The following is a 19,746-nucleotide window of genomic DNA, read 5'->3' as shown; positions in this document are numbered from 1 at the left end:
TAGGTTTTGATGTTTTTTAAAAAACAATTTGAAAATATTATGTAATATGGGCAATCTGGATAAGTATCTGCAGCTGCAAATCCAACAAAACATTTAACACAAGTATTATGTGAAACAAATTATTTTGAAGATTATGAGTTTGCAAAATTGTAGATTGTAAATTGTAATTGCCAACTCATAGAAAGACCATATATGTAGTGAATGTTAACACATATCATTGTGTTTTAGGGGTAAAAACATCTTAGAAAAATCAGAGCTAAACAAAGTGTTTGACAAAGTGAAGGAAAAACACCGAACACAGGAGTGGGAGTCCCAAAAGAAACCAAACAAGAGAACCAGTTTAGAACTCAAGCTCGAGCAGCAGGCAACACGGCTCAAAGAGGTAAATTCCATTTAGATATAGCCAATCATGTGGCAGATAATTAGCAGCTAGCCTCCAGGTTGCTAGAGGGGCAAATACTGCATTTTGCAGTGGTGGATAGATAATGTGTTGCTGTCAGAGCCACTTGGTAATTATGTATTAGGAAAACTAGCAGAAGTTGATACCAGGATAGGAAATCACCCAATTCTACAAAATGGATTGGTCATTGGATTTCATGAGCTTTTTATCATTTTCTCACAAAGATATAATTTAACCTTATTGGTTGTTCTGATAATCCGATGAATTGGGTGTAAAAGTTCAACACAGGGGAACACTGGTGTGGTGTGTCCCTGGAGGGCCATAACTTGACAATATTTAGAAACATCTAATAAATTAGCGAGACATGTAATGGGAATTAATTCATCAGAACTGCTTCGTGACAGCCATGATTAGAAATGGCCATTTTATCTGCCCATGTTAAGAAGGAGCATCAATAAAATGTATGGGTGAAATATACTAGTATAGGCCCATTAAATAATATTTAAGGAAGGTTTAGAAAACATGATTTAGGACAATGTTTGCAGAGCCTTTTAACATTTTCAACCCCAAGCTGTAATATCTCGTGGTATAAACATTTACAATGTATTTTTTTTATCCTGCAACACAAGTCCAATAAGAGTTGGCCTATAGTACTGTACATTTCAAAAATTCTTCATTTTCAGCTTAGTTGTCGATGATGAGCAGTTTGCTCCAAGATTCTAAATGTGCATTGAATTGCCACAGGATGACAAAATGACTAATTCTAGGAGGCCAGCAGAAAATATTGCATTGAAGTCAGTGCAAGTTATCTGCATGCATGAGAATGCTGCATAAAATCAATTGCCAGTGAGCGAGTTACGTAATATTGTGACTGTCGCCCGACACAGAGGACTAATTAAGCTGTCACAAAGGCTAGGGATGGTGGGAAAAGTTCTCAATAAATCCAAATGTTCGGCACTCGCTGATGTTTACAATGCATCATTGAATCTGGATATGAAAATGATTAATAAAATATCAATATTTAATTCTCCTTTGTCAGTGCAGTGTGCAAAAATTGACCTCCGGGTTTGATTTTATTGAAAGTGAAAAACCACCAGTTTAGTGGTAATTGCTAAGATGCAGATGAATTAAAACGGCTGTATTGTAATTACACTATGTGTGAGTTATTATGTCTGTTTGGTACTTTCCTTGTTCTGGTTATCTATTGGACTGTCATGGTACGTTAAATTGGCCCGTGTAATAGTAGTATAGATACATGACAATGACGAGCTATAAAGCTATAAACTAACGTCTGTCCATCAAGTTTCACTTCCGCTGCCTGTCAATCACTGGTAACCATAGAATCCTACTACAGTGTAGTTGCTTAGATACTCTCATGGAGGCAAATCAGATGAGGCACAGTACTATTAACATTTCTCATTGCAGCAAGAAGATTCCATGAAACCAATCAAAGAGAAGGAGGAAACCGAGTCAGAACTCTCACGAATCCAATCCAAAATTCTCAGCAGATCCATGAATGGCTCAACAGTGAAATAACATGCAGAACAGAAATCCCATCATTATCAATATTCATCGAAAAAATGTTCAGAGTGAAAGAAAGTGATGTCAAAATATTTTTTTTTAATCTGATGTATATTTGTTCCCCCTGATTGTTAACTCTCGTTTATGTTGTATGCGGAGTTTAGAAGTGTTTATATTTAAATATGTGCATGAATGGATGTACATTTAATTTTCTTGTTTTTAATCTGTGAATCCCTTCACAAGCTTAAGTTTGAAAGATATATAACTTCTTCTCCATTTGCAAACAGAGTCGGGAATTATGGGGCATTGAACACTATATTTGTGATGTGACCATTATTTGTAGATCACAAGTCCAATACAGATGCATTCTGGGATCAGGAAGATTATGTCTTGATACACTATAAGGGAACATTGCTGCATTCCTTTGTATGTTGGGAGAACAGTATTGTGATTAATTCTAATAATGTCAGGAAGAGCATTTTTTGTGTGTTGTAAAAATATTTTAAATTACTTATGAATGATGTAAAATGTGAGGTTTCTGTTGAATTAATGTGGATACATTTTTTTTGTAAATTATTTTTTTCATTTTCATTTTTCAATCAAATATTAATCATCTCGCAACAACCCAGTTATAATTCTTATGAATGATGTCAAACGTGAGGTTTCTGTGGATATAGGATAGATACATATAATTTGTAAATCTTTTTTTTTTAAATTTCACACAATGGAAATTTTCCGATCACGTTTTATCAGGTTGAATGCCTGTTAATCTGTCCACCTTACCAATTTCAACTCCATTGAAAAAACATCCATGTAGATGATCAATACTTCATGAGAAAATAATAAGCACGAGAGAGAAAATTTGTAATTTCTTAAGAACCACTGTACTAGAACTACCAAATAAATAATAGTATATTACTCCCCAATAAATTCGGTGAATATTTGTCGAAAGTAAGGCTCTTAAGAGTTGGAATCCAAGTTTCTTCAGATATATCCCCAGCACAAAAGCAATGCTCCCATCCTCAGATTGTTTAAAGTTTGTTTACTGATCTTTTACTGGTCTAAACGTCAGACACCTGAATTTGGTTCTGAATTTTAACACTGGAATCATACTGGAGATTCACATACTAGTACTGCATGCAAGCATTTTCATTAAGAATAGAGTGGGTTTAATTTTTGGCTCTTGGGCATACAAATATTTTAGATTAAAACTATTTTAGTTGCCATTTTGGTGTCAGAATTTTGTTGTTGTAAAATTGTGATTTACTATTTCAAAGACAGAAAAAGACTAAGGTTTATAAACTTTTGTTATTAAAATTTGTGTTATCCAGAGGTTTTGAATGTTCAGCAAAATTGCATTATTGTCTTCCCGTACAAAAATTGATTTCTATATAATGCTATATATATACATGTATTCAATAGAACTGAAATCTTTATTTTGATAAAATCTTAGTTTTAATTTTATCAATGACTGGTTCAAGTTACACACTAAACTATTATAATAGCACATTTTTACAACAAAATAAAATTTTCAGATTTAGAAGTAATATTGCTTCAAATTCTCAGATGAGCATTGTAACCTGAAGACCTTGTTTCTGCAGACTACATTGATTTTATCTATGATATTTAGAGCACAACAATATATGGTGCAGTTTTCTGTGATGAAGCCTCCAGATTTTCTCCATTCGGTATCTGTTGTGGGCTTTCTAGCATGCATATTTAATATGATCTTTGAGCAGTTCACATATAGTCGTTCTACCATCTATTTTCTCAAATTGGTATCAACAATAGTCTGCAAAAAAAGTCATAAGAATGTTGTAACTTTTCCTACTTAGTTAATTGTAAAGAAGTTGGTGTTAACATAATAGTTGAACTTTCATGTATTATGTATAATATTACCAATATATTTACTCACGACTACAAAAACGAAAACAACCATGGGTATCGGTAGATGCCGTCTAGTAGTGTCGATAGGAAAAGTGTGAAATTTGAATCAACACATATCACATCATTTGGTGCTACTCACATTTATATATAGAAGCACAGGAAAAATAAGTATGCATAGAGTGCTTGTTCACACACACACATACACCCCTTCATATATATCTCATTTCTGTAAAGCATGATTTTGTTGCATATTACTATTGTGTTTTTTGTTTTCTAACTCGGCCAATGGAAACATCTACATTGTGCGATTAGTCTCAATCTTGTCTATGTTGAAATTCTATCCAAACAATTGACCAACTTTTATAGTATTATGTTCTGTGAAAACAAGTTGACCTCATTTAACAATTTGTATGCTATATGAATTATTTATTAAATGTTAATCAAAATCAAAATTTATCTATATTCTGGTTTTGCTTTCTATGTATATTCCAGTGTATTCTTCACAATATATCTCTCTCCCCCCCCCCCCCCCCCCCCCCAAAGAAAAGCAATGCTACAATTACCAGTTAATGTAAAATTTGTTTACTGAAGGTGGACACCAATTTGGTTCGGAGTTTTAATGCTTGAATCATACTGGCCTGAGAGCCTGACAGTTATGGTGGAACTGATTTATGTGAACTGATGGATGGTCATCATTGGGGATGGTGGTACCTTGTCTCAGGATGTTGGTATTTGTTAGGTTGATGGTCAGCCGTAAGTCGTTGCAAGTCAGAGAGAACTGATGCATCAGTGTCCGGAGTTCATGCTGGGTGTGGGTATGTAGTGTTGCATCATTGACAAACAACATGTCTCTGAATATAACTTTGTCTACTTTGGTCCTGACTAAGAGGCAGACAAGGTTGAAGAGTCTGCCATCTAATCTGGTGCCCATGTAGATCCCATCTGTTGAAGTGCCGAATGTGTGTTTCAGCAGCATTGTACCAAAGAGTGTCAGAACAAGGACACAGCCATGTTTGACCCCATTGCAGACGATGCACCACATTTGAGGGAAGCCGTCTTGTTCTGCACTGGTCCCAGTGCTGTCTTGATGCCATCGTTCTGATGTTTCCTGTTATGGCTGCTGTCTAAGTATACATTATTCATTAGCGCAGCATCTTGCAGTCTGTTGAGCTTTGTTCCTGGCATTCTTTAGAATATGTAAGTTTCTCTCGCTGGATAACCGCTTATGCTCCGCTAGGTTTGCATGCTTGACTTCAAATGAAGGGGTTCACCTTAGCAGACTTGACCTCAAACCAGTCATGTGATTTTGAGGTCTTCATCCCAAAGGTGGCCAAGGCGATGTGGTGCATGATGTCCCTCGGGGTTCGCCACTTATCTTTGATGTCAATCTCCGATCTGTAACGTTGCCAGTTCGCTCTCAAACCTCGCACCAATCTGCCCCATGAAGTCTTGTTCGCATCGATATTCATGAAGGTTTCCTTGTTTCTTGCTGCCGAAGAACCTCTGCGACCTGACCTCAATGTCACCTCAAGGTGATGGTGAAGACCACGATGGCAGCGTACAACACTTTTGTCATCACTACACAACTGTACAGCAGCGAAACATGGACTACATACGCCAAGCAAGAAAGGAGACAATTCAACACACATCTTGGGCATATTTTTGGCCACGTCTACTGCATTCAAGACAGTTGCATATCCAAAGATCGACCTCCTGTTCGGAGAGCTGGGCTGTGAGACAAGAGCCACTGGACGCCCGAAACTGCGATACCATGTTGTTATAAAGTGGGACATGAAGACCATTGACATGGAGTCGTGGGAGGTTCTGGCAGTCAACCGAACAAAGTGGAGAGGAACCCTGATCAAACACCTCAAGTCGGGGTAGAATCTGACGAAGGCTGCAGCGAAAAAGCGAGCATGCCGAAAGAAGAAACCCCAACATATCAGAGACCACACACAAATGCCTTGTGCAAATGTGACTTCTGCACGAGAGACTGCCACTCCCACATTGGTCTCAAGTGATGCTGCCTAAGGTGAGCAGACAGTACAGAGACACCTAGGATGCACTACCCATGTACAACCTTGTCCGATGGAGGCCTATAATATATACTATGAATTCATATGATTTCAACATAACTGAGGGTGGTTCAAGTGTTGTGGATTAGTACGTACAGTATGCTCGTCTGAGAAAACTGAGCGTTCAAGATACAATTCTGGGGGTGATTGGACCATAAAAAATTATTAGAAATTTTCCCTTTTCTACATTCTGGTGATAAAAATACTTTTGAATTTAAAAGTTTAGTCATCTTCACCGACCAATATTTACTTGATCAAAGGTGAAGGTAACAAACAGTGATCTATCTCATAACTCCTAAAAGCAATACAAAATAGAGAGTTGGGCAAACACGGACCCCTGGACACACCAGAGGTGGGATTGGGTTCTTAGGAGGAGTAAGCATCCCCTGTTGACCGGTCACACCCGCCGTGAGCCCGATTTCTTGATCAGGAAAACGGAGTTATCAGTATAGTCAAAATCAGTGTATATGCTGACTTTAAACGAGACTTTCGAAACTTCTGCACCATCAACTTGTTTGTCAGTAGTCTGTCTCGATTTAAAAATTGACCATACGCAGAACAAGTTTTTGTGTATCGAATCAGTTGAGAGATAATGGAATACTGCAACATAATAATGGGATGTTGACGCTGGAGAATCTGAAATCATCCCGTTTGTCATGAATGCAGCGCAGTTGTAAACATTGTCAATAAATGTATATAGTACGTCTAGTTTAACGGCTGGGAAGTCCGACTTCCTTTCACCCGTGGCTCTCTGCGTGACAATTTCATCGTTTCTCATAAATATTCATGATGAGAATGACGTAGTCCGCTACCAATCGAATTAATTCTTAAACTGGAAGAACTTGTAAAACAGCAATGATTCATTTCTCGACCGCGGAGGTTATCTTGCAACATATACACGAAATCACGATCTTTATTTCTCAACTTAATGTCACCATGTCACAGCAGGTGTGGCACAATAAATATCCCTTCCTTCTCAAAGGCCGTAAGCGCCAAGCATAGGGCTAAATTTTGCAGCCCTTCACCAGTAATGGTAACGTCTCCCTACGAGTGAAAATTCTCTTGAAGGACGTTAAACAATATATACAACCAACTTTAAAAAATATTCAACACACGACCTCAGCTCACACGAGACTTGTGTTAACCTACAAAATATTTTTTTCCTTGAGCATTCTCATAACAAGACTTTCCTTTTGAAAATTTCAAGCATCTGCAATTGATACTTGTATTCCCTTGAAATCTGCCTAATTGGGTAGCTCAGTAGGTTAACGTGACGACCGCTGATCTGCACTGTGTGTTCCGTGTGTAGCAGGGATTTAAACTTGTGTTGAAAAATCGCGAAAAATTCATAATCGATCATAATTGGAAGAACTGTTTCGATCAATGATCGATATTTACATGTAATTAATAATGTTTATTGTTATTTCTATTTAGTTTTATGGATATGTGCAGTATACACATTAGCTGGTGTCACTGAATTCCCAATTTTCAATGTGGAGTCCACTCTGACTCTCCCTCGCACATGTCGCGATATAAATCTTGAATTAGTATACCAGCGACAATCGATTATGAAAAATAGAATCGAAGAGCCAAAATCGATCGTCAATCGATTGTCGGCGACAATTTTAAACTATCCCATTTTCCCCCCGTTTACTTTCTAATTAATATGCACTTTTTAAAATTTTGCTTTTCAGAAGCATCATCGTACTTTCTATCCATATTAGATGTCTCTGGTGTGTTATCCCTCAAATATATTGTGTCCCGTAGGGATCCGGGTTAGAATAAGTCCTCAGTACCCCTTGCTTGTCGTAAGAGGCGGTCCTTCGGATGAGACTGCAAAAGAGGCCCCGTGACACAATAAAGACACCTTCCTGCTCAAAGACCGCAAGCGCCGAGCATAGGCCTAAATTTTGCAGCCCCTTGCCTGCAATGGTGACGTCTCCATACGAGTAAAAAATTCTCGAGTGGGTCGTTTAACAAATTAAGACAATGTTTAAAAATCAATAGGGGTCATCCACTCCTTATGCTGTACCAAGTTTGGTGTCAATCAAGCAAATGATCCTTAGAATATATGAGACAGTATATTACATGTACTATGTCCAGTTTAACCTTTGACCAGGTGACTTCATAATCAATAAAGGTCATCTACTCGTTAGGTCAGTGTACCAAGTTTGATGTTTGTCAAGCAGAGTTTTCACGATATTGAAAAGACAGTAGATTCCTATGTCCAGTTTGACCCTCGAACATGCGACCTAAAAATCACGAGGGGTTTTCTTCTCCTGAAGATGTATCAGTGTACCAAGTTCGATGTCTGTCAAACTAAGGGTTCTCCTCAAAATACAGTGTCTTCCCGTCTTTAGTAGTTTGACCCTTCGACTGAAAATCAATTGGGGATTCTCTTTTACTCGTAACCAACCCATACAAGAAATGCCATTCTCAAGATGTTGAGCAGACAACGTCAGAAGCCTGTTCAGTAGAGCGGGCGCCCGCGAACATTCCCATAATCCTTTGGTACTAGAGGCGAGCGCCCGTTCCTCTGAACAGACTTCTGGTCTACCGACCAAAAGGTGTAAAGCAATGTGCTCTTCTTTGAAGGGCATAATAAAACCAATCAATATTGACAATACTTCCGCTTGACTAGCTCCAACTATATACATAACTTGCAAAGGACTGAACCCTAACCACTCGAATCCAGTCCGTAGTAACCTTTAAACCCCAAAAGCAATGTGATGTGAAGTCGAGCTTAAAATTCGATAGTCCTTAGAATAAGTTGCGTCTTCTTCGATTTCTTTATTTTAGTATCAGCGCATGTAGGGTATAGTTTGTGCAAACACCTAATTTCAGACGAATTGTTTCACTATAGAACATAACTCAACAGAGCTGCACATCTTCCCACTCCCAAATTCACACACAAGTCAAGTCTCCTTCGTTACTATATTTTCTTTATTTTTTATCACGTCTCCAATTTCAATCAACTAATATAACTGCTGCAAATATACACGGATCAAAATATTACTTTATTTTTAAACAGCAGTGAGCAAAAATCAACCTTGAATGCTGCATCAACATTCTCCATAAAGCACAGATCTAAATAAATGGACGACTTACTCTTCATCCGCAAAAAGCCTCAGAGGTGATATGAATTTAACATTTCATACAGATATTTTTCACTTTCAGTTAAACATGCAAATCAGCAAACAAAGTCGATTTTAAATGAATTCGCAAGCCAATTTAAGGCTACTTAAAAATAAAAAGGGTACATTATAAATATACAAAAACTCCTTCCACGTGGGTCACAGAATCAGCTGCCTTTGAGAGTGTGTTTCTTTTACTCCTCCTCTGCTCTGTGATGGGCAGTCATGCAGAATCAGTGCATCCATCCATGACCACCCATCCGGAGACCACATTATCTCCCGTCACGCTCACCACCTCAACCTAACGGTATTATGCCCAATCAACAATCGCAAAACAACTTACTGTACAATGAACACTCAAGGTACGAACAATGTACAAGTGTAACCATTCCGTTTAACAAGTGTTGTCAATTGGGCAAAATACATTTTTTTTTCTCTTCAAGAAAATAGTCCGGCATTCCATCTAAAGCCACTATTCTCTTGAATATTTAACTGGAATACATGTATAATGAGAATTGCACATTTTACAATTTTTTTTTGGCGTGTCAATGGTAAATGTTCCTTTGAACACCATCATCTAATCAATCACTTGTAAAGATACAAAAAAAAATTATTCAACCTTAAACGTTCTTAAAAAATACAATAAAATATCCCATAAACAATAAGGTTTTTCTCAGATGTTTCTCGCTTAAGTTTGAATTTGTTCTCTTCTACTTCAACAGTCTGTTCCATTTAAAATATCAATAACTACTGGCAATACAATTTCACCATCTCTTCTCACTTTGGTACTGCTACCTTTTAAAATCCCTCCAATCTTTTAATTTTTTTTTAGCTTCACTTGAACCCAATATACACAACATGCATCTTCAATAAGATTCATCTGGCATCTTACAAAAGACTCATGCATGTAATCTTCACGAACCCATCAGATTTTCCCAGAGACCATACTTCTAGATTAAACTTTCTACAAAACTAGACATTGATCGAAGTCTCTCATGCATTTTGATCTCAATGTAATACTTTGTACTTAGAAACCTTTCTGGTAGGTCCCATACATTTTAACTTAACAAGCAAACCATTTATAGGTGGAAAACCTCGAGATTGGAATGGATGTCTCCCTGACCTTTTCACCTCGGACATCACACGACCTCTGGAGTTACAAATTAACAATGAAAACCATTATGTACAGAATTCCATGAACTCTCCAAGCTGACTCTTCACAATCATCTAGAAAGCCATTTGCAAATGCCAGTTCAAGGAGTTGCAGTCGGCTGCATCCCTCGTCTTGGAGAGCTTTTCAAGAGCAAATGATTCAGTTACTTTTTGAAAGCTTGAAAAAAAAATTTATGTCTAATTACTAATGAATAATCAAAACTATTTTAGCATTCTTGAATTAGTTCTTAAGCATTTGATATATCACTAAAGCACATTAGTAAATGCCTTCACATTGTCTGTTAACAAAATTAACTCTGCAACAGAAAAATCTGCTCTTGATTCTGATGTCGACATGGTAGACAAGGGACAGTAAATTACATGTCTATTGTGACTATTTTTCTCTCCAACATCAGACATGGATTAACATTACAAAATGATACGGTATACCATCTTCATCACAAATATCCTTAATATGATTCATTATGCCATGAACTTTTGACAATGAAAAATAACTTCTTCACAACATGATTTTTGTCTCGATTTGCCAAGTAGAAATCTTCCATCTGAAAAATTCCAACAAATATGAATCATATTGAGGCTAAAAAAATATCCACTACCAAACAAAAATTTGATGCTCCTTTACACAAGAATCATAGATTTACAATATAAGATTTTTTTCTTCTTCAAAATAGTTAGTTCTCAATTCCCTGGATAACGTAAGGAATGGCGAATCTGTGCCGTGCTAGTCCTCGGTGGGGCAGTCACGGGCGTAGTGGCCCATCTCGTTACAGTTGTAACATTTCACGTTCTTGCTGCTGCTTCTGCATTCACGGGAGATGTGTCCAGACTCGCCACAGCTAAAAATGAAGAGCAGAGGCTCAGTGGACATGTCTGGTTAATAGATTACTGCTTACATTCTAATTGAGCAAATTGTGACAACTATTGGCTTATTCCAATACATACATTGGTACCAAGTCACCCCGTTTACCAGTATCGAATCAGTTTAATGTTTCGATGTTATTCCAGTTGATGCATGTACCGTATATACTCGCCTACAAGTCGGATTTTTGGGAGTCATTTTTTGGTCCAAAACTCTATGTCCGACTTATAGGCGCGTCCCAAGAAGATTGGTATTTTTCTGGGCGGCGTAATGTAGTGTTTTTAAACAACTCCAACGATTATCATGGACTTCCACACAAATGATTAATGTTCACAAATATCAAGACATATTGTATTGTTTATGTATTTTAAAATTATGTATAAAGTACAGGTATTTACATATTTTCATCTAGTTAAAAATTATTTACACACCATTTATCAGTAAAATTGAATTACGAAACCGATTTAATATTGAAATATTCATATGTATACCGGCTGAAATATATTTCATAAAAGATTGAATATTGTTAACAGTTAATTTAGATCATCATTCTTGACTCTTAAAAACTCTATTGTTGATACAATGAATTATACCGGAATCCCACAATAACAGTTTGCACTAAGTAAACACGGGGTCAGGTACCAGAAATTAGGAGACCATAATTGCTTAGGTACACAAGGGATCATTGCCCATAATAGATCAAGGGTTGCGTTTAAACCCCAAACAGATATGGCTTGGATATTGAGCACATCATATAATTATCAATTTCTCAAAATATTTTTTGAAACATAGGTAAAACACTAGAGCATGGACTTGAAATTGTCAACCGAATCTGACTAAAATTTGTACCGACTTATAAGCGGGTTAATGGCAAATTCTTACAAATTAACCTTTAAAAATACAACCGACTTAAAGGCGAGTATATACGGTAGTTTTATATCAACCAGAACTCTATAATTCTATAATTTTAAAATTTCAATTCAAAAACACGTAGGATATATTCTAAACGTCACGCAATAAATAAGAGCTACCAATTTGTAATCCCGTCATTGTGCAATGCACCGTTTGCCTAGTTTCGAAGCAGAACTTTCAAAAGGCATCAAATTTGCGTTACCATCATAGCATAAAATACATGGAAGGAAATACTCAATAATCGTGCAAATGGAAGACAAAACACACCGATGTAATGTTCATACCTGCATTTAAAAAATTTCCAAAGGACTTATTATCAACTGTTTGGAGACCAATTTCAAATACCTGTGATTTCAATCAGATTGCAGTAAATGAGTACTGCCAACTGACCAGGCTTTGCCCATAACATAGTAAAATCCTTGTGTTATTAACAGATTTGATATGTATTTTCATCGTTATGTTCCATTTACAATGAGCTTCAATGTAAAATTAAGAAATTTTTTCACACAATCGGTAACTGACGCAACTCTTCCTATTTTCCTTATCATTTTAAAAAGTTTTGCATCATGTCTGGATAGATTTCCAAAACAATTGTCCAATCCCCCCCCCCCCCCTGCAATCTTTTGTAATTCTCTGCAACTGAAAACAAACGAGTCACTTGTAACAATATTTCTGTAAAACAATAGAAGTGTTGGGCCATCTACCTTCCATAGCCAAAGGAAGGTTCACACACACCAAAGGTAATCAAAATTGGCCCAGTAATAGTGGGTTAGGCCAACAAAAAACAAATCAATAGATTTTCAGACCCCCAGTTTAATCTACAATATCAAGAGCAAACCCTGGGTCTGAACTCCAGTTTGAATTTCTTTCTACATAACACACAAACATGTAGCCTATGGCTATCACTTACTTATAGCAAGTCGGTTCCCGACCCCCGCCGCCACCACCACCACCGCGGCGTCCATCGGGGCAGTCCCGAGAAATATGTCCAACCCTGTTACAGTTGTAACATTCCTTGTCTCCACCGGCTCCCCCTTTGCTGTCACGATCAGGGCAATCTCGAGATAAATGGCCCTCTTCCCCACAGGTGTAGCAGGCTCCCCCACCACCACCACCTCCTCCGCCGCCACCGCGGCGGTCCTGGGGATCACTAGTGCACTCCCTGGCAAAGTGTCCAGACTTTCCACAGTTGTAACATTTGTCACCTGAAAAATTAAATACACATGAATTTCCCCAACACAATTTTACACCCAACATCTTCATTGTTCAGGAAAATTTTTGCCTGGTATTGAGACATCACCAGCTTGAACTGTCCAAAGGAGATTAAAACCTGTCTTTGGGGCTAATTGATATAGGGAGAGATTTCAATTACAGCACAGCTAAAGATAGAAACACTCGATTTACAACATTCATAATATCCCTTTGACCGTGATGTAGATCTATATATAAATCATGGCGTAATAATGCAAATTGCCAACAACAAAAAAACTTAAGAGAACCATGGGCCACATTGTTCACCTGAGTCACCTTGGCCCATATTTTAAGATTTTCCATATATATTTGCATGTAAAACTTTGGTCCTTATTGTGGCCTCAACCTACCCCGGGGACCATGATTTTTAAAAACTTGAATCTGCACTGTCTGGAAGCTTTCATGTACATGTGAACTTCTTTGACCTAATGGTTCTTGGAAGATTTTTTAGAGATTTGTATGTTAAACTTTGATCCCCTATCAGGGATAGACATTAACTTTTCAGTTTTTCCCTATATTTGTATGTAAAACTTTGATCACTTATTGTGGCCTCATCTACCCTTGGGACCATGATTTTAATAAACTTAAATCTGACCGTGATTTTAATAAATTTAAATCTGTACTATGTCAGGAAGCTTTTATGTAAATTTCTTCTTTCCTAGCCTAGTGTTTGTTGAGAAAAAGATGTTTTAAGATTTTCCCTAATATTTGTTCGTCAAAACTTTGATCCCCTCTATTGTGGCCCTAACCTACCCCCCAGGGGCCACGATGCAAAATGCAAATAAGCTTTCGTGTAAATTTCTACTTTTCTGGCCCAGTGGTTGTTGAAGATTTTTAGAGATTTTCTCTATACGTTTCTATGTAAAACTTTGATCCCCTATTGTGGCCCCAATCTACCCTGGGGGCCATGATTTGAACTTGAATCTGCACTATACAAGGAAACTTTCATGTAAATCTTAGCTTTTCTGGTTCAGTGGTTCTTGAGAAGATTTTTAAAGATTTTCTCTATTTATTCCCATTTAAAAACTTGGATCCCCTATTGTGGCCCCAATCTACCTTTGGGGGTCATGATTTACTTGAATCTGAACTATGTCAGGAAGCTTTCATGTAAATCTCAGCTCTTTTGGCTCATTGGTTCTCAAGAAGATTTTTAAATGACACTACTCTAATTTTGCATTTTTGTAATTACCTCCCCTTTGAAGGGGGCATGGCCCTTCATTTGAATAAACTTGAAAGCCCTTCATCCAAGGACAATTTGTGCTAAGTTTGGTTGAAATTGACCCAGTGGTTTTGGAAAAGATGAAAATGTGAAAAGTTTACAACAACCACAGACAACAGGCAAAGTTTGATTAGAAAAGCTAAAAAGTCCAGAAAACTATGAACTACTTTTAACCCTAAAGTAGATCATGGTGCATCATTCCAGCTGAAATGCAAACGCACTCTTACACTTTGTCACTCCACTACTTACCACCTCCTCCCCCTCCTCCACCGCGTCTTCCTCCTCTAAATCCCCCTCTGCCACCACCTCCTCCTCCTCCTCCTCCTCCACTACGACACTCCCGGGCAAAGTGGCCTGGCTTTCCACACTTGTAGCAGCTGCTGTCACCCATGTTTCTTCTTCTTGTTCACTGTATTTAACTCGGCAAAAACTGATGTAAAAACCACACCACTTTGCACGTCACCTCTCTGAAACATGAATTGCAAAGTTATCAAACTGCAACAGACCTTTTCCCAAGTTGAGAAGAGGTGCATGGATTAACCATCATACGGTACATCACAGCAATATCAATCCACAATACTTTACACTATTAGACCACAGTTTGGTATTCTAGGTCAGGATTTTGAACCGCCCCAATTGGCTTAAAAATTATAAAAATGGAAAATGTGGTGCTGATCATGCTGCATAAATCTTTAGTATGGGAGTCTTCTGGATTTTAAGCAACAGAAGAAAACAATTGATCAAATCAAGTTGGTCTGATTTTATGAAAGTGCAATTAAATGATACCAAGATCAGTGTAATTGTTCATGCATTACCAATCGTGGCATCTTTAAAGTATTGTGATATGTATTGTATAGCGACTGTGAGCGTATCATTGCACCTCTAATTGTAATGCAACCGCATTGTTGCACCCCTAATACTGAATGTGATGCAAAAAAATTTCAAACTGCATATCAGAAAGTCACAAGGTTGGCATTCATTTTTTTTAACATATTCTTAAAAATTCAATTATGAAATTCTGACAAATGGAATTTTCAGACGAAAAATGGTCCTTGCATGGTTCAGAACAGAGAGCTACAGATCCACCCCTTGTAAAAACCTTTGATTTACGGCGCACAAAAAGCTGCACACGGTTGAGGCCTTATATCGTTGTATTCTTGTGTTGCCGTCTCATAAATTTAATATCAAAAAATTCTCAACATATTTTCCTACTATACTTCTATCCAAACATGCCTTCAAATATTCATTAAAGCCCCATATGACCCGAAAACTCAGTTTCAAATGATTTTGTTGACGTAGCCATGTCAAGTAGTTATAAGATTTTATCTATATATAATTGTATGTTGAACTTTGATCCCCTATAGTGGCCCCATCCTACCCCCGGGGGCCATGATTTTAACAAACTTAAATCTGCACTATATCAGGAAGCTTTAATGTAAATACAAGTTTTTCTGGACCAGTGGTTCTTGAGATTCTTAAAGGACCCCACCCTATTTTTATGAGTACCTCCCCTTTTTTACGCCTCGTGCCATTTTTTCATTCAAGGACGTAGTGCAGCAAGACTACTTCTGTATCGCGTCAACTCATAGAAATTTACTTAATATTAATAACTAAAGATTTATATACAAGATATTTCCAGTAATTATTTCTATGAGATTACAGCAGAACACTGGCATAGAAGAAATACTATTATCAATTTGCTGAAATTATTTTGAAACTCACTTTGCATTTAAAAAATCATCAGTGCTGCTTTTGCTATTGAATTTTCCAGTGGCAGTCAATGACAGACCTTTTAAAAATCATGGGTGGGGGAAGGGGGGGGGGTGTCGCAAATCCATATTCAAGGATTTATAAATCAGCCTGATTTGGGACATGGACCTCGATACATTGAGAAAACATTCTTGCAGTGTTAGCAGCCCTAGTTGAGTCCATCCCATAGAACCAAGAGTTCACTCAGAACCCTTGGTATTTGTGAGGATGAGAAGAAAACTCAGCATGCAGCACGATACTTTAAAATTTTGTTTTAGGCCTTATTGAAAGATGAGCTAGGCTTAAACGGATAAAATTGAAGAATGTTGTTTAATGAGAAAATAAGCGTTGTAAGTTATACTACCCTAAAATGAGAGGGGTGGGGCATGCACAAACTGCAACTGTACATCTGTTGTTTGAAATTGGAGTAGATCTAGATATATATTTGAAAATTTATATATCCTACTCAATAAGTCATTTTTTTCCTGTTGGATTTGAAAACTTTATTACAAACTGTCTCCACCCACAACACGATGGGGTCCATTCCAAGTGTGATATCAAACACAATATATTTAAGTTGTTGGGCATCTTACTTCAAATATGAAGCACAATATTAATTTTGTGAAAAAATTACCTCCCTTTATTTTTAAACGCATATTACCTACGTAAACTTAACACTCAATCAAAAATTAATTACCAATTAGATAGTCTCTAAAAAAAAAAAAAGCAAACAAAAACGAGTCATAAAAAAGACGTTTTATTTCTTTTTAAATATTTTTCTTATAAACATGATAAAACTCAACCGCGATAGTTCAGCAGCAAATGGCGTGACGTCACACAAAAACTTGTGGAGAGTGAATATTTTTCGAAAGTGTTTATTTTGGATTTTAGTATAATTGATGCAATTAAAAGGGTGACCGATCCAGAAATCAGGTGGGGCACATCGACTGATGTTATATTTATACCGAGTACTGCTGTGTTTTTCACGCAATATAGCACCGGAACAGATTTTGCCGAAATCGCGTTGCATTCCTGTCGCTTCGTTCACGAAGCTCAGTGGTAGTATTTATGCCCATTTCTCATATATTTCTACATTATTGATAAAATTGCCGATTCCTGTGGCTTTGGCCAACGCCATTTCTAACAGTGTCAGGCCAAATGTCTGGAACTTAAACGAAATTTCAAGAAAACGCTACAATACTAAACAACATAAGACATCGCCATCCTATGCAAAGGGACATAATCCATTTTTAATCCATGTGCTTTCGTTGAATGGCAAAATTTGCCAACAATAAAGGTGTAACATACAATATACATCTTAGCTGTAACGTGTTAATAATTACTGAATGGTACAAATCATTATAATACAAGTTCTGTAAAATATGAACATCGCGTGTAATGCGCAGTTCGTACACCACGTGCTTCGACGCCATTCCAAAACGCACCGAAAAATATATCGCGTTCATTTGCCGATTCTCACCAAAATTCAACAAAGCATGTGGACAAAAAGCCGTGAAGAAGACATAATAAACTATGTACAAGCAAAATAGTCTAATTATTATTACCAATAATCTCTCCTCTCCTCTCCTCGCCTCCTCAACCCTGTGTACCACGTTCTTCCTTGGCGCTCAATTTTGCTGTTTTGCACACGACACTTTGCACACGGTTAATACTTTTCTAAAAGAGACACCGAGTTCGGTCGTTTGTTCGGATCAAGGAGGCACAACTCAACTCGGCACCAGTAGGCACGTAAAATTCGGGGGAGGGGGAAGGACAGGAACATGACCGCCCTCTTTTCAATAAAGAAGAAGAAAACTTTCATTTGCATTATTTCCAGATATATTTGGTGGAGTGACCCCCCTTTATTTTTTTGTAAATTTTGTTTTGTAGTAGGACTACTCGTGAATGGTAGGCCGAAGAACTAATATATGAATAGTGACTCTATAAATCTAAGTTTTTAATTAATACCTGTACCCCTACCCCCCCCCCCTCCGAAGCGGTGAAAGTTACCACATATATAACAGCTAGGGGCGGATCAGGAATTGCGGTTACGTGGGGCGCTACTTTATGAGGCTAGGGGTCGCCTTGACGACCCCAGTGGGGGGGGGGGGGGGGGGACTCCCCCGGAATTTAAGCTCCAGGAGTTTACAAATTTTTTAGGGCTTGAAATATATCTCTCATTTAATTATTAAGGTAGACCTATACTCGGCCTTCAATGGACTCAATCATGAAAAAATTCCCTTTATAAGATAGATATATATTCCAGTAATAGATAAAATTGAAAAACATATATGTCAACATGCTAATTTCATTGTTATTGCTTCTCAAAAATAAGTACCCCATCCACATATAATCAGCATTAATGAAAATGTATTTCTCCTTCTTATTTTTCTTAATAATCATTATTTTTCCAAAACAAATGGGCTGTAATAAGCAACATAGACTATATACCCATTATTTAATGATATGTAATCATTTATTTTAATAAATTTGAATAACTATTTTCATAATGTACACTTTGTGAGTCCACACATGTTAAAAGAAATACTGTTGAAAATGCCATTTGATGTCAATATTGGTCTTTTCCCCCAATTTTTATGGACTAAACCTTGAATAAATTGTTTCTAATTTACAGATTATTATCTCAGAAAAAGGATTTGCATAAGAAAATCATATGTTACCTTAAATTTGAAAATTTTAGAGACTGCCCCCCCCCCCTTAAATCCACTATTGTATAATACAGTGTAATGCACACTGGTCTGAAATTGTTGAATATGAATATTGGCTGTTATTTTTATAACATTATCAAGGATATGTACAGGAATTCTAAAGCACGTGTTAGAATCGGAGATAGTCTTACTGATCCATTTTTGATTAACCTTGGTGTAACCAAGACAGGGAGACAATTTTTAAAAGTACTTCCCTGTTCAAAATCTTCATCAATGACTTTCCATTATATCTCGAAACATGTATAGTTACTGTATCACTTCAAAATGAAAATTTAAATTGTTTAATGTATGCAGACGATATAGTAATAATGTCAACATCAGCAGAGGGTCATCTTCGCAAGCCAAGTGTCCGATTCGCTTACTCTCACGGTAGATGAGAGTAAGCGAATCGGACACCTGGCTTGCGAAGATTGCAGAGGGTTTACAACAGAGAATAGATAGGCCTATTTTAAAAACATACTGTAATGATTGGTGTTTGAATGTTAATGTTAAAAAACCCAAAAGTTATTGTCTTTAACAAAGCTGGGAGAATACTGCAGTGTAAATTTAAATTTCAGAACAAACATATTGAATGTACACCTTATTATAGATACTTGAGTAGCTTTTTTTTCTGCATATGGCAGTTTTAGTACCGCTAAATCTTTACTATATATCACAGCCCTCAAAGCATTTTATAAATTGAAAAAAATATTTTTCATGTTTAGCACCAGGAATTAAAACAAGTATTCGCCTCTTTGACCACGCAATAAAACCAATTTTATTGAAATATGGGGTGGATACATAGGTTCATGGAATAAATTAAAATCATCACCATTTGATCCAGACACACTTTTT

General features: G+C 37.0%; 2 protein-coding genes across 7 annotated transcripts in view; one reads left to right on the top strand and one right to left on the bottom strand.

Moving 5' to 3' along the window:
* Positions 1-4,260, top strand: part of LOC125653508 (uncharacterized) — a 33,840-nt gene extending 29,580 nt beyond the window's left edge. For all 5 annotated transcript variants that reach the window (XM_048883059.2, XM_048883057.2, XM_048883058.2 and 2 more), the window contains 2 exons: positions 229-382; positions 1,826-4,260. In XM_048883059.2, coding sequence (XP_048739016.1) covers positions 229-382; positions 1,826-1,936 — 265 coding nt within the window. In that variant the 3' untranslated portion in view covers positions 1,937-4,260. The remainder of the gene's footprint in view (positions 1-228; positions 383-1,825) is intronic.
* Positions 4,261-8,808: 4,548 nt separating this feature from the next.
* On the bottom strand, positions 8,809-17,991 carry LOC125653516 (uncharacterized). Of its 2 annotated transcripts, none has more exons than XM_048883078.2 (4): positions 17,749-17,991; positions 14,684-14,901; positions 12,875-13,169; positions 8,809-11,029 (listed from the first exon to the last, which is right to left on the bottom strand). In XM_048883078.2, the coding sequence occupies exons 2-4, from the start codon at positions 14,823-14,825 to the stop codon at positions 10,915-10,917; spliced, it is 552 nt and encodes a 183-aa protein (XP_048739035.2). In that variant the 5' UTR covers positions 14,826-14,901; positions 17,749-17,991; the 3' UTR covers positions 8,809-10,914. The 2 variants fall into 2 exon arrangements, with proteins under 2 accessions (XP_048739035.2, XP_055999736.1); XM_056143761.1 differs by having other exon boundaries at positions 14,687-14,901; positions 17,749-17,907.
* Positions 17,992-19,746: the final 1,755 nt, after the last annotated feature.

The sequence above is a fragment of the Ostrea edulis genome, chromosome 7, assembly GCF_947568905.1.
Source record: "Ostrea edulis chromosome 7, xbOstEdul1.1, whole genome shotgun sequence".
Classification (NCBI taxonomy): Eukaryota; Metazoa; Mollusca; class Bivalvia; order Ostreida; family Ostreidae; genus Ostrea; species Ostrea edulis.
Note: the sequence above shows the minus strand (reverse complement) of the source record. Positions and strands in the feature narration are given on the sequence as shown.

Bases quoted from the DNA above. Each gene is read 5' to 3' on its own strand.
- LOC125653516 (XM_048883078.2), bottom strand. From the start codon at position 14,825: ATGGGTGACAGCAGCTGCTACAAGTGTGGAAAGCCAGGCCACTTTGCC. The intron at 13,170-14,683 runs GTAAGTAGTGGA...TTAATTTTTCAG, and splicing joins TGGAGGAGGGGGAGGAGGTG to GTGACAAATGTTACAACTGT. The intron at 11,030-12,874 runs GTAAGTGATAGC...CTTCATTTTTAG, and splicing joins CGGGAACCGACTTGCTATAA to CTGTGGCGAGTCTGGACACA.